The following is a 15,336-nucleotide window of genomic DNA, read 5'->3' as shown; positions in this document are numbered from 1 at the left end:
CTCTGTGTCTAGGGCAGGGGGTACTGGCTGGAGGGGGGGGCTGCCCCCCAACTCTGTGTCTAGGGCAGGGGGCGCTGGCTGGAGGGGGGGCTGCACCCCAATTCCCCCCGGCACAGTGTCTAGGGCAGGGGGCGTGGGCTGGAGGGGGGGCTGCCCCCGGCACTGTGTCTAGGGCAGGGGGCACGGGCTGGAGGGGGGGCCCTGCCCCCAACTCGGTGTCTAGGGCAGGGGGTACTGGCTGGAGGAAGATGGCCATGCCCCCTGGGGTCCCCGGCCTAGGGCAGGGGCACTGGCTGGAAGTGGGTGCTTGTGCCCCCAGGGTCTCCGGCATGGTGCCTAGGGCAGGGAGCCCCGGCACTCAGGCGGCTCTGAAGCAGGGGGTCAGGACTGCCAAGGGTTACCCAGCAATGCCAAGGGGTGGCTCGTCCTGTCCGGGCGTTAACCTAGGGGTGCCAGTGCCCTGCCTGAGGCAGGGGGAGAAGTGGGGAGCTGGGGCTGCCGATACTATAGGTGCTGCCCTGGTTGTTTTTACCTCCTTACCCCATGTGCCTCAAGTGAGAGACGCAGGCAAATGGGGCAGCAGGTTGGCCGACAACTGCCACAGAGCAAAGGAGAAGGCTGTGCCTCACACCCAGGCTGTGGTTTCAGATTCCCACGGGGAAGGAAGGCTGCATTGTCTGCTAACAGGGTGCCAGGGGCAGGGTCGTGACCCGCCTTGTGGCAAGCAGCCACACGCAGGCAGGTGGCTGCTGTAACCCTGCATTGTACCGGAGCATCTTCATGCCTGGGGCTGGGGGTGACGCTAGTGAATCCGTGTCATGCATTCCTCCCTCAGAGCTGTGGGTGCCTGCGACTAGCAGCTCACAAGACAGGTGTCAATCTGCTTTTCTGCAGTAGACGCAGGATGTTAACGGGGCCTTAATATAGGTCCTGCAGATGTAAATCAGAGGAAAACCCAGAAGAGAGTTCCTTTGCGCTGCTGTTCTTGAGGCTGGAGAGCTGTGAATGTGGCTGCCGTCAGCATATGTCTTGCTGAGGCCTATCATCCCATGCTTGGCTGGGCACTTCATGACACCAGCACAATAGAGACGTTTTGAAAAACAACCCTAGTGTTTCCAGCACTGTGGTAACAGACAGCCTTCCCTGCTTCACCCCAACACTTGTTTATGGTGAGGAGGTTCCCTCCTCACAGTGAGAACAGAAGATTCCTCGAATGCGGGGCCTGGGACAGCATAGCAAACGACAACAAAATGCTGTTTGCTCCATGGCGATCAGATCCAGAACCCACCAAGGTTGAGACTATGCTTGGTGCAAAGGCCGGTCTGTTTGAAAACTGCCTATCGCTCCAGTAAGAATCCTTTAGTTTAACTTTCTGCAGCCTCTAATCCTGCCTTGATTCGTTATGTAACATCGTTGCTGTCGTAGACAGCAAAGCTACATTTTACGGGTGCAGCTTCCATGTAATTTTAAATTGATTGTCTCTATTTTGAACTGATTCTGCAGTTTATTATTAACTGATGCTGAAGCTTCTGGATCCCAGGCCACCAGGTGCCTTTAATGAATAGACTGAGACTCAGTATTAAGGTAAAGAACTTGCAGTTTCATTGAATGCATCCAGCCAAGCTGACTAAACCCTTGCAAATACACCTGCCCCTTAGGCAGTGGTTCCTGTGTGGTCACCCCGCTTCAGTGGTCCCAAATCCTGTTCTGAAGTGGAAAGGGGGTTCTCCTGGCCTGCCAGTGGCACACATGCTTCTGAAGGCATTTCCTGCTGAGCAGGAAGCTCTGTTGGGGGCGTGGCTGAAGAGTTATCCTGGAGGGGCAGGGCTAGAGGTGACTTTTCTCTGTGGTGAGAGCAATGCCCATGGGTTCCGGTTTGGGTGGTGTCTGCACAGGGGTAGTGCATTGTGATAGCTGGAGCAGGCACTTGTACCAGTCCAGGGAGAGGTGTGTTTTTAATTCTATTGACCTTCCCCAGTTGATCAGACTGTGACAGTTAGTGGGCATGGGTGGGGATATGCTGCCAGTGGCACAAGTGTGCCAGGTGATCACCCTGTAGCAGTCAGATGGACACCTCCTCCCTTTGCCTCCTTTGGGATATTAACTTTATCAACCCACTTGTTAAGGGAAAGCTTTGCAGTCACCTTTAACCAGCAACTTCTGCAGATGTCACCTTGAAACATAACAAAAATGCTTTCAGTACAAATCCCTCCTCTGCCAAGTGCACCTGCTCACCACACACCCCAGGCAGCCCCTGAACACAATTACTGATTTAAGGCCAAGACGTGTGTTCAAGGAGTCAGTATTTGAAAGGGAGACAACAGGTGCCTGCTCCAGCCCATCACAATGCACAGTTCCTTTGCAGACACTACAGAGGTGCCATATGCACTTTGAGGAATTCTCATTAAAGCCCCTGGCTGCACACACTGTGAAAACTGGGAAACAGAATGGGAGGAAGTTAGTTTTGCAAATGTAGTTGTTCTAAAAGTGCCTTTTTCTAGTTTGGCATAGAGCTGCCTCAGCCTTGTGCCCCAACCTGCCAGGACCACAGCAACAGCATCACTGGGCAGCCAAAGCACTTAGCCTGCTAGGCCATTTCACCAAGGGCTAAGCAGTTTGTGCCTTACATATAACTTGCTTTGGAACATAACAGCACAAACACCCTCCTGCTCCTCTGTACTGTCTCACCACTGCTGGTGCAAGAACCTTCTCCCCTGCAACGTTTGCCAGACTCTCTCTCCCCATCTACTTTCAAATATTTTCAGACAGCCCATCTCTCTCTATTTCTCATTATGTACCTCTGCTGGTAGCTATTACATTTGGTTGAAGCTTTTGGAGGATATAGTTTGTACAGAAAATACTATTACAAGATAAATCATCTCTGTATAGTTAAGTTATCAGCCAGTTTATCCTTCAACTGCTTTATGGCATCTAAATGGCTAATTGCAGTGAATACACATGTCCATTCTCTGCTCCAGTAGTGCACTTCCTTTCCCACTAATAGGAGTTACATTTTTGACAACATCCACATATTTGAAAACCCCAGTTGTGCTTTTGCCTTCATTCCCTCCTCCCCTTCCTGCTCCAAGATTCCCAGGGAGAGAATTCAGAGCAAACCAATGCGATAGTCAGAGAAGCTCTGTCCTGTTAAAGGGAACACTTGCACTCAGATCCACTTTGTAAATTCCCCATTCCATTTTTCTATCAGGTGCTTTCAAAAGACCCTTGACAAAAGTGCAGGAACAGAGCAGCCATCTGGACTGGAACTTTGTAGGTATTGACCTTTAAAAACATTGGTTCTTTGTTGGTTTGCCAAAATAATTCTCAGCTGCCCCTCTCCCTCGGTCTGATAGTATGAAGGGGCATAGCCTTCCATGAATGCACCTAGGCACCTTTTCAGCTTCCATTTACTGAACAGGGGCTGCAGCCCCCCAGGATGTTCAAAGGGCAGGGAACTGTGATTTGCTTTATAGGTGATTGGCCCCTTAAGCCAGTAACTGTGTTATGGTGGAGAGAGTTACTGAGTGGAAAAGCACCTTTTGCTTGGCAGAATGGTTGGACTTTGGGGGCAGTCTGGCACAGTGGGCCCTAGATTTGCCCTAACCCCAAAGTGCAGAGAACCCCAGGCCAGGATTATGTATATTGTGGCAACTCCCAGAGGCCCCAGTCAAGATCACTACCCCACAGTGTGGGGTGTTATGTAAAATATTGTGTATAAGACGACAGGCCCTGCCACAAAGAGCCTACAGTCTAATTAAAGACAATGCAACAAGTGAGTAACAGATAGAGGAAATGGGGAAGGAAGAATGGGAGTAAGAATAGATGGCGGCAGAGACGTGCTATGGGCGCACACAGCAGGATGGCTTCAGAGAAATTAAATGAAATTGAGATTTTTAAAATGATAAGATATAAACAAAATCGATCTCAAGTCTGATTACCAAGCAGGTGGGAATGAGGTTCCTATGACCCAGTTCTGATAGAACAAGAGCTGGTGTGAACCCTTGCTCAGGGTGCACAGCAAACCCGACACCTCGTTGGGACTTAGATAAGTTTGGTTAATTAGATGAAAAGAAAAAAAAAAGAAAAAAACCTCCACCCCTCTCACACACCCACACTCAGCAATTTATTCTTCTGCCCTTTCTGGTGTCCCCTGGTCACAGCAGTGCCCAGCTCTGTCAGAGAGTGACTGTTCCTATGACATTTCTAGCCCACTCAAAGCAGGCAGTATTGGGATCCCGTGAAAGAGCCTCGTGACTTCTGCAGATTACAGCTTTGGATACTTCCTGAAGAGCATAGATGTCAGGAGCCTTGTCTGAACAGACCCTCTGATCCTTGAGGAGCTCACCTGTCTGGTAACTTCAATCCCACTGCTTTGCTATGCAGAGCCAAGGAGCGTGGTATGCTCCAGGGCGTCCCTCTCCCTGCCGCCCTACAGGGGGCACTCATTTCCACTTTGTGTGTCTAAAACGAGAAAAGCTGGCGTTCCACCAACATGGATTCTGTTGTTAGTAACCACCTGAGTGGTATCATCTGTTCTCAGTGGAAAGCGCTCTATTCCCTAAAAGGAGAGTCATTTCAGAGCATTTAGATCAAGGTTTAATCTGTGATGTGGTACAAGATACATCTATTAAAAGAACATTCCCAGCTTCTCCCCTGGCTATGCATCAACCAGATTTTAGAAGTGATGCTGTAGCAGGCAGGAGGAAAGGATCAGGGGGAGCAGCACTGGCTACTGCACAGCGCTCGAGGAGAGAATGGAAGAATGTGCACCAGTAGCAAGGGACAGAGGCTTGGCTGGGTAATCGCTTGATGCTCCCCCAACCGGGTTCACATCCTGTTTGATATTCATGGAATAAAATGTGGGAGAGATGGAGGAAACCCAGCACAAGACAATGTCCATCATCTGGTTAAGATACTTGGCAGGGTTGGGTAAGGGCCTCATTTCCTGTTCTATCTTTATTGGTCCAAATACTTTCACTTAAATGACCCCCACACCACCCCTTTGCTTAGTTCCTGCAGGTTGCGGAATGGGAACCGGATCTCCTCAGAACAGCAAGCAGATGCTGAATCTGACACACTGTGAGTAATTCCAGACTGAAAAAGCCCTAATGCCCATCTGGGTTTTTGTTTTTTTCAGACCCTGCCTGTCTGCTCTGCGTTTGAGAACGAATAACCTCAGAACGTTGGCAGGGATGCCACAGCTGATGCTTCACTAACGATAACAGCACCGTAGGACTTCCTGATACTGAGGCACAGGCCTCATCAAACATGTAGATGTGAACACTAACAACCTGCCACTCACTAATGCAGTGCTTACAGGTGTCCAGGGAACAGGTACAACTATGCTTCTCCATGGCAAGCCCTTCCCTCCGTGCCCCTACTAACCTGCATGGTGTGGGTGCCTTTAAGAACCACGAGGACTGATCACCTGGCCCTTTTATACACCTCTAAGAACAGCTTTACAAAAATGTCTTTGGAGTGGCTGACGGACTGGAGCTGGTCACTGGATGGACTCCGGGACTTTATAGCTACAGGGATCCAGTCCTTCCGGGACTGTGACACCACTGCACTCACTGCTGTCGCTTGCCTCTTGGTACTGTTTGTTTGGTACTGTTACCACGTTGGCAGGGAGCAGCCCCGCACGTATGTCACTGTGAATTCCCTCATGCAGAGCTCCGATGCCAATGGCTTACAGAATGGGTACGCGTACTGCCACTCCCCCGAGTGTGTGCGCTGCGCAAGAAACGATGGGCTTAACCAGAAACTCTATCACAATCTGCAGGAATACGCCAAGCGCTACTCCTGGTCTGGCATGGGCAGGATTCACAAGGGCATCCGAGAGCAAGGGCGTTACCTGAACAGCCGACCATCCATCCAGAAGCCAGAAGTCTTCTTCTTACCAGACTTACCAACAATGCCCTATTTCTCACGGGACGCTCAAAAACACGACGTGGAGTTACTGGAACGCAACTTCCAGACCATCCTGTGTGAATTCGAGACCCTCTACAAAGCTTTCTCAAACTGCAGCCTCCCGCAAGGATGGAAAATGAACAGCACGCCCAGCGGGGAGTGGTTCACCTTTTACCTGGTGAACCAGGGCACGTGCGTTCCCAAGAACTGCAGGAAATGCCCACGGACGTATCGCTTACTTGGGAGCCTCCGCACCTGCATTGGCAACAATGTCTTTGGGAACGCGTGCATCTCTGTGCTGACCCCTGGCACGGTCATTGGGGAGCACTATGGGCCAACCAACATCCGCATACGATGCCATTTAGGTATGTATCCAGCAGAAGCAGAGAAGAGCTACAGGTATTTTTCTTCCTTCTTTGTTGCTAAAACTGATGTTAGTTCTTCTAAGGTCTGTGGAACTTAGTGAAGAGTCTGCTGTATTTTCAAGGTACTGAGTTCAAATCCTGACAGGTTTAGTCTGTTCTCATCAGAGTTTAAGGAGGATTTAGAGACCATCCGATGAAGGGTAAAAAAATTATACAAGGATTAGATTTGTATAATAATAAGGATTACCCTAAACTAGGATAGTCACAGAGGGGTCATGATCGCAGCGTAAAGGGAAAGGAGGGAATAATTCAGTCTCGGAAGATGCTGCTCAAGGCACAGTGGCCCAGAGCTAAGGAAGGAAATGTAAGCTCAGATTTTAGGAAACTGGAGTCAGAGAAACTGGGCAATGAAGTGACTCTCTGGGTGAGGGAGCGTCACTGCAAACACTCCCGAACCAGTGAGATTAACTGTTAGGATGGATGGAAGGGTCCTGCACGAGGCACCTCTCTCTTTACTAGCTCTGAGCCTGCTCTCAGATTGCACACGATACCCAAAGCCACCGAGGAGCCAGACATTGGTATTTGTGTCTCCAGGAGCTGATCCTGGTGTTTTGCTAGGGTTTTTATTAGCACAATAGGAACGTTATGTAGGCCAGAGCTCCCACTGGGTGCCGCACCTTCCCTTCGAAATGCAGGAAGGGCTCCAGCCGCCCCACTCTGCCAAGAACTCTCCATGGCCTCTAGCTCAGCAACCAGGGGGATTTCTCCTCCTCTCCCCCACCACGTTTCTCTTCAGCCCTTTTAAAATGGTATGGATAGACAACGCTTAGCTTGACTGCAGGCAGGGGTGGGGGACGACATGCTCACTGCCTGGGAGGCGCTGAAGTGATGGGGCCTTTCTGGGCTGCCCCAGACACTCCAGCTACTTCCACCTGAACCACGAGGGAACGCTGAACTGACAGGGAAACTGGCAAACCATCGCGTACATACCACCCCCCCTGGGCCATGTGCACGAGAACAGGATCTTAGTTGCTTCAGAGCCTGTGCCCCTCCTCCTGCAGCTTCATCATCTGGAGTGGGGCTGCTGTTAGTGACTCAGGTTTTGCTGCTGTGAGACGACTGTCGCGCAGAAGGGTCTGCCTCCAAGCAGCAGCCTCAGCGGGGCAGCTCTAACGGAAGCTGCAGGAGCCTGTTTTTGTGCACATCAGCCAGCCCTTTGAAAAGCAAAGGGAGGAGAGGCCCAGACAGCATCTGGCCTCTGCAGATTTGTCTCTGAGCAGAGCCCAGTACTTACAGCTCAAGGAGCTAAAAGCCTGGATTGCTGACAGTCCTTGGGAGAGCCTGGCTGGGAAAGTGTCTCTGCTGCGCACAGCCAGGATTCTGGAACATAGAAAGCAATAATGTTTGTGGTGGGGGAAGAATCTGCTTGTGGCCCTGCTGGCACACCCCACACGACTGGTCCGCCACCTCTGCCAGGCGCACACACACTGGCACTTGCTTGTTGTTTTTAAGCTAGAGGCAAGCTTCGAAGCAGCTCTCTAGCCCCAGAGCTTCACCAGGTCAGCTAGAGCCATGCTCCCCTTCCCTAGGCTAGCTGGGGAGCTGGCCAGGAGAGGAGGAACAAGTAGAGCTCCCCATCAACTTCCCCATCTCCTCTCCTCGGGAAGGGACAGGCCGAGGCACCTAGGAGCGGGATGGAAGGAGCAATGCAACTATTAGACACCACCTGCCAAGGCTCCCACCTGCTCAGCCTTGCTGGCTGTTTATCCCCTCCCATAAAGTCAGGGTCACAGCGAGGGGCCCGGCTATTGGCAATACAGAACCTAGCTTTGTCAGGCCTCGCCCCTGGACTCCAGGCCTCATTGTGCCCCCAGGGCGGGAGCCACGTGCCCAGCACTGCCTTGGGCTGGCCTCCAGGCTTCTGAACTTCAGCTCATCTGACTTGTGCACAAGCCAAGGGCCATTTGCAGTGTAAGCCGGTCTGCCCAGAGCCACTCAGGGAAGGGGAGTAGCCCAGCAGGGAACGGGCTAGCTCTGACACCGGGAAACAATGAGCAGAGCAGCACAGCCTGGGTTGTGGGCTCGCTAGCGTCTCCCCTTCAGGTGGAGCTGAACAGTGGGGAAGATTGCGCCGGTAGGGCTGGGCCGTTCTACCCCTTCCCTTTGGCATTTCCCAGACTCCCACTCCACGTGCTCGGAGGTCTGGTGACAGGGCACCCCTGAGTGCTCTTTCCCTGCTTTAGGGCGAGGGTCCCAGCTCCCCAGCGGACAGCAGAGACTTATGTGTGTTTAAAGCCCCCTAGGAGACCCTACCTTGCTCTTGTTCATTGGTCAACTTGCTGCAGCTCCCCGGTGTGCCCTGCCCCGGAGTAGCTAAACCTCTGTTTAGAGTGAGCTTGTGGCACCATCTCTAGGCTCAGGTTCCCCGGCTCCCGTCCCCGGATGCCCAATGCCATGAGCGGTGCTTTCTCCAGGCTTCAAGCCCTGAGGGGGTCGGCTAGACATTGCTAAGCCAGTGCCCAACGCTCTTCCTCATGCCCATCTTCTAGAACAGAGCTTCTGCAGCTCAGGACAGCGTGTGGAGGGAACCAGGTTTTGTTTTGCAGTCTCTGAAACGTACATCAAAGAAACATAAACAAGCCTGGCTCTCCCGGGCGGCTGGGAGCCCCTGCTGGGCCCACGTGTTTTTGGCACCAAAGTCAGTCTCCTGCTGTGGGTGTTCTGAATGCCTGGGGCTCCGAGCAGCAGCGGAACATATGCCATATGTTACCATTCGAGACTCAGGAGTGCATGGATCCCTGTGTCTCCCCCCAGTTGTACACAGTCTCTTGGCCCCATTGTAGCAGCGTGATCCCCAGGCTGTAATGAGGGACGTTACTTTCACAAACCAGAAGGTATCCTCAAGGAGTCAGCTGCTTGCTGGGGGTCCTTGGTGTATTAATAGCTCAATAAAAGTACAATGTTCTCAATGGCATTGGTCAGTCCATAATAGCCGGTTTAGCTGGGGCTGCCTGGATTTCTACCCATCTAGGTATATGTAAGGCCACTGTCACCACAGTATCTGAGCACCTGGCAATCATGACTGGATGTTGTCCTCATGGCACCCCTGGGAGGTGGGGCACTACTAGCCCCATGGTACAGAAGGGATCCAAGCCACCAGGCAGATTAAATGACTCGGCCAAGGGCACGCAGGGAGTCTGTGGTTGAGCCAGGAACTGAATCCAGGTCTCTCGAGAGCCCCAGTCCAGCGCCCTCCCCATCAGACCAGGGCAGAACATCTCTGCTTCCCTCAGACTTCAGATCCAAAGCCAGAGACATGCCTCAGGATTCCTGGGCCTTTGCTTTGGGCACCTTGCGCCTCCAGGCTCCCCCAAAGAAAGGAGTCTGTGGTATCGTGCTCGTTCATGGCAGGCATTGAATACAACCAGCCTTCAGTTACCACACAGGGTTGTATGGCAGTCAGGCACTGGCTTGAGGGGCGCCCTTGCTGAGCTGGGTGTGGGTGCAGGCCAGGACCGAAGTGCATTGGCTGAGCTGGAGGCCCACACGGGCACTGAGCACCTGCCCGAGTTCCAAGCACTGCAGATGGAGTGCAGCATTTCTGTCAATCCGAATTCTGGCTCAGCGCCAGCCCTGCTAAGAGCCATACACGTTTGGGACACAGACGGAAGCGGCTCCTTACTCTCCAGCCCTCACTGCAGTACAAGCCACATCACCATTCACCACCCACATGCAGCTCACTGCTTGCATTTCATTCCTGGGGGGTGAGAGTCAGTTCCCCCATTAAAAACATCACAAGCTCTCCTGAAACGTGGTTTGCTAACATGGCCATTAACCGCCAGGGCAGGCTGCCCTGGGCGGCTGCTTGTGGCTACGTACTGCACCTCGCAGCTCTGGCTTCAGGCTGGTGAAGCTCAGCATGATGGGAAAGTGATGCAATAGGGGGTTGGAGATGCAAGCTCCCGGGCTTGGCCCCGTATTGCCACCTCTCAGCCCACGGCTCAGACAAAGGGTTCACCTGGGCCCTAAAGAAAAGGGAGGGTTTAGCCACCTAGACACAGCTCCCCTGACCCACATCTGTCCTCTTTTCTCTCCTGTGTTTCGTACCTGAAGGTCTGAAGACTCCCAGCAACTGCGAGCTGGTGGTGGGTGGCGAGCCCCAATGCTGGGCTGAAGGCCGATGCCTCCTGTTTGACGATTCCTTTCTGCACACTGCATTTCACGAAGGCAAGTACAGCATGCCCAGCTCCTGCCAGGCTCACTGCTTCTAGACGCCCCTGCCGCCTCACCTCACTCAGCTATCGGCAGCCTTTAAAACAGGTTTACATTCAGGCTCCTCCAACCCAGTAAGGGAGGGATAAGCTGGGGCAGGTACAGCAGTCCCTCCTCCGAGGCCTGGAAAGGGTTGGATCAATGGTTTGGCTTTCCCTTGGTCTCCCTGCACTCCTAGCACTCAAAACCCTGAGAAAAGGCAGGAGGTTGGTCCCAGCCAATAACCAGAAGGGACTAGGAATCTCAATGAGGCCTCTTCCTTCCAGATTCTGCACCCAGCCCCCTCCTGCAGAGAGGTGTTAGGTATTTATCCAACCCAAGCCTTTTGGGGCTTGCACATCACTAACCCCCAGCTGCTCCAGGAGAGGGGCGGCGCACACAGCTTCCGAAGAGCCCGGGGCCTACTCCACCTCAGCAGTCAGCTGCTTGGCCTGACTTGTGTTTGTGACTTTATTTCAGCCTTGCAAAATTGTCACAAGCATTTGCCAGCCCAGGCCTGAGGCTTCCTTGTCTGCCTTTCCCATGGTGACAGGGAGCATGAAAACCTGCTCCGCAGGTGGGCAGACGTTTTGCAAAGCTGCTATAATAGAAATGCAAAGGGCAGCTGTGTCCTGATTCCCCACTTCCCCAGAGCAAGGTTCCTTGCCTGGGAGCCACCCAGGGCCACACAAGCCGCTTTTATGGCAGGTAACAGTAACAGACAGCATCACTGACAAGTCAAGATGTGGCAAACGGTGCAAAGCGTTTGATATGCTTTGTGCCAGGTAGTCTCTTTGCCTCAATACAGGGAGGGAAGCTCAGACTCCAGACTCTACCCACTACCTCCCCCACAGCCTCAGTGAACGCTCTTCCCCACCCAGTTATCCAGATCGTCTGCCATTTCCCAAGTACTCACCCTTGGTAGCAGGAAGCACAGTTTCCTTGTGGGTCTGGTCTGACTCCTGCTTCAGGCACAGGTGCTTCTGCTGAATCCATCTCCTCTTCCTTGGGTCAGGTGTCCTCTGACTCTGGGCTGGTGCAGCAGGAAATATGGCTGGGTCTGCTGCTGCAGCTCTCTTTCCCTTGCTCAGGCCTGGTGTGTGCTCTCGTGCTGCTCACTGCCCCAGGGGAAGGGATGGGAGCCCTGTACCTGTTTTATGTCCCTTTCCCTTCACTTGGGTAGAGCTGCTTCTCATGACTGGTTCACTTATGGGAGCTCTGCTGAATGAACCTGCATGAGTGGGTGATGGCATAGGAGCAGCTGTCATGCTGGTTTACACAGGGAGTACTTTGGGGAGAGTGGGTGCTGCTCCCCACATAAACTCTCCTGCAGCAATGGGAAAACAGCCCATTCCCAGAGACCTGGGGGATTAGCACGCTGAGGTTCCCAGGGCATTGCTCAGTTTATGGGACAAACGCACGAGTCTTGGCATTTGCATGCTAAGCAGCACCAGGTGCACTCGGTATTTGGCTGGGAAACCTCCAAGGACACTTGCTGTGGTGCTGGTGACTCAGTAGGGGGCATCTCTCCCACCCAGTCAGTACTGAACCAGTTCCACCACCTGGGGCGGGAGGGGGGCACTGTGCTGCTGGCAGGGCTCTGTTTCAGAGGAGAGCCTGGCCAATGGTCAGTAAATAACTCCTGTCCCTTTGGGTTGGACAGATAGCCAGTGGGGCACAGACCTGGAGCCTCAGGGGAATAGACCCCCTCCTCCCCCCACTGTTCTGGCCATCATGCTGCCTCATTCAAATGCCTTATGCAGTTCCATGGACAGGCAGAGTTTCACATCGAGTTCCCAATGGTTCTGTGGCACCGCTGGGCATTGTACACGTGGCTGAACGTACCCACCCCTGCGGAGTGGAGGAAGGGGGGCCATTGTACAACCATCAGCTTGAAGCTCTTGGGCTCCCTCTGATTGAAAGACCCTCTCAAAGGTCTGGGGTGGCAGATGGGGCTAGGGGCCCCTGTGGTACAGACTGGTGGGGTGGGGCAGAGCCCTCTCTGTTGCACCATGAGTGCTATTGCACTGCTTGCCAGGGGGGCTCCAGGCTAGTTTCTGTCCCAGGGCAGGGCAGGGCAGCGTGCTGCCACCCTTCGTCAGAAGAACAGAGCCCCGCTGCCTGCCCGGTCGCTGTTCTGAGCACGAGAAGGGAGAAGTGTGCATGGGGGTTCCTGAAGCCAGCACAGTGCAGCACTGTGGCCTGAGCGCCAGGACCCCTGCTCGTGCCTCATGGCTGGGCTCTTGTGTTCTGTGTAGGTCCCCCCGAAGAGGGCCCTCGTGTGATCTTTATGGTGGATTTGTGGCACCCGAATGTTGCAGCTGCCGAGCGCCAAGCCCTTGATTTTATCTTTGCTCCAGGACGATGATCGTGCTTCTTTGCCATAGTGGGTTCGAGGGCAGGTGGCTGGCCTGCCGGGGCTTTGCCTCATGCAGCCCCGCTGCGGTTCCATCTCCACCCGTGGGAGCCTGCCTCACTGGAAACCTTTCTCATAGCACATACAGTGTTGGGTTTTCCCCGCTCCGGGGTTACTGTAAATGGAAGCTTCCAACTTGCATTAACTTACAGTCTCTTTCTTTCCATCATTGCTTCAGGGATTTCTTTCTGCCATGAGAGTGCATTATCTTCACTCTGTGATTTAGATGCGGTACCACTGTAGTATGTGTTATGTTGCTACTGTGTTTGCAGTGTTCAGAATTAGAGTAACAAAATCGAGGGTGTTTGTTTGAATGTAATAATGTAACATTTCTTGTGGTCAGCTAAGTGCTGTGCTCAGCCTGTCTTTGTCACTGGTTACAGTCACCGGGTGGACAACTCGGACAGCCAGATGGAAATGGCCAAGGAGCATGGTGGTCTCCCTGCTCCTTTGTGCAGAGTGCGTTCAGACCCATTGCAAACCCGAAGCTGAAGAGGGTGATGGTGCTTTGCAAACACAAGCTCTGTGCTAGCACATGGCATGGGGGCTGTGGGGCCAGAGGCTTTTAAAAACATTTTCCTCCAGTGTGCAAATAGCACGGCAGGTGGCTGCCTAGGGCTGGGATGACGGCTCCAATGCATTCGAGAAGGTGTCTGGCCCTGAGCCTGCTGCCACAAGCCCTTGCTTGGTCAGATTGGCTGTTTTGTGTGTTCCCAGCCATTCTGGTGCTTTCAGCTGAGCTGAAAGTGACCAAGGGCCTCAGCTCCAGGCAGCGGAGTAACTTAGACGCTGCCCGGGAGAGTCACACAGAAAACCTGAACCTTAAGTTTGACCAAAGGTTTTTGTTAATTGGCCTAAACCCCTCCTAGAGCTGTTACTTTACGCTTTCAGCGCCCCAGGCTGGGATAGACACACCAGCTGGTGGGGCAAAGGGAGGAGTTGTATGAAAGTAGCAAATAACCGCATGAGTTGCCCAAGCCCCCGAGGAAGTTGGTCTGTGTCTGGTTCTCAGTCTCCTCTCCCAGTGCACGGAATGGTAGAGCGTCAAACTGCCCTCCGCAGGGGGTATTTAATAACTTCTAGTTCTAGAGCAGAAGGGAAATCGCCTTCTGCCTACCCCTAAGAGTCGTGTCCACCAGCTCAACTATGTGTTTTTCTTGGAGAGTATCTACTTGTCTGTGTGTCAGGTGTATAATGTGTAACACAGCATGTCATGTATACAGCCAAATGTACTTACTGTTCTGACTGGAAAGCAAATGTGATAACGGGTAACTGCTGGAGGAGGAAAATGAATCCGCAAGGATCCCTGGATTACTCACTACTGAATGATGTACAAGGGAAAGTATACACCTGAGTTCAAATGAGTTTTCTACACAGATTTTTCAGTGATTAAATTGCAAGATAAGGTAGAAGTTTCAAATACATGAAGTATTTTTACACAAATATCTTCTTAAAAGAATACGAGACATGCATGATTTCTACGCACATTGAATACTTTGTGATAGAATTACAAAGGAAGCAGGCTGACTCGGTAACTGTGTTACAGTTTGGTACCAGTACATAAGAAAGACTATCAATAAACAATTGTGCTGAAAAATCGAACAGGCTGTGTGTGTGTGTGTGTGGGGCTCCTTGGGGGATTTCCTCCACTTGCCACTGAGATGGCTGGTTTGCAGTGAAAACCTGGTGCTGGCAAGTGGGAGGGATTGTACTAAGGAGAGGAGCAAGACCAGATTTGGAGCAGAAGCTCTAGGAGGAAAGACTACAGGGAAGCAGGCGTGGCTAGGACAGAGAAAAGGCCGACACGCAGGGCTACACCTATATCGAGATGCTGTAAAGGGGACAGAGCAGCTGTCAGGCAGCGGACAGAAGAAAGACAGATTTAGTCCAATACCGAACACTGCTAAGCGGAGCATGGGCTGTAAAGCTCAGCGTAAGGCCAACGCCGCAGCTCCACCGGAGATGTGCCAGGTGAGAGCAGACACCATTCAGCCTGCTGAGGATAGGACTAGATGCCACAGAACTGTTCAGACTAGCACCCATTGTTTCAGAGGAGTTGGTTTTTGGAGGAGCAGGAAAACCTCCGTCCCCCAAAGCCGGTCAGTGCTGAGGTTTGACTGCAACCCTTCCACATGCAGGATGGCAGCGAGGGCAAGAACCCTGCCCTCGGGCAGTCACAAGGCGGGGTTTGCTGTTCCGGGCAGGGCCAGCACCGCTCTCCTCCTCCCCGTGCTGTGGTGCTGCTGCTTAGCAGCTGGCGTCAGGTCCCGCTGCCAGCACTGCGGCTGTGAATCCCCGTGCGCTGCTAGTTAAGTGCCAGGACAGGCACGTGAGGGCAAGTGAAGCAGGACAGCAGCACTCAGCCTGCCCCTGGAATTACCTCAGGGGCTGTGG

General features: G+C 52.9%; 1 protein-coding gene across 2 annotated transcripts in view; it reads left to right on the top strand.

Moving 5' to 3' along the window:
- ASPHD2 (aspartate beta-hydroxylase domain containing 2) overlaps positions 1-14,541 on the top strand; it is a 19,628-nt gene extending 5,087 nt beyond the window's left edge. Inside the window, exons 2-4 of one of the 2 annotated variants that reach the window (XM_034790603.1) lie at positions 5,138-6,275; positions 10,389-10,502; positions 12,887-14,541. In XM_034790603.1, the coding sequence (XP_034646494.1) occupies positions 5,390-6,275; positions 10,389-10,502; positions 12,887-12,894 (1,008 nt within the window). In that variant the 5' untranslated portion in view covers positions 5,138-5,389 and the 3' untranslated portion in view covers positions 12,895-14,541. Of the gene's footprint in view, positions 1-5,137; positions 6,276-10,388; positions 10,503-12,784 lie in introns of both variants that reach the window. The other variant, XM_034790602.1, reaches the window with a different exon arrangement.
- The last annotated feature ends 795 nt before the right edge of the window (positions 14,542-15,336 follow it).

This window comes from Trachemys scripta, chromosome 15, assembly GCF_013100865.1.
Source record: "Trachemys scripta elegans isolate TJP31775 chromosome 15, CAS_Tse_1.0, whole genome shotgun sequence".
Classification (NCBI taxonomy): domain Eukaryota; kingdom Metazoa; phylum Chordata; order Testudines; family Emydidae; genus Trachemys; species Trachemys scripta.
This window is presented reverse-complemented; position numbering and strand designations above follow the sequence as displayed.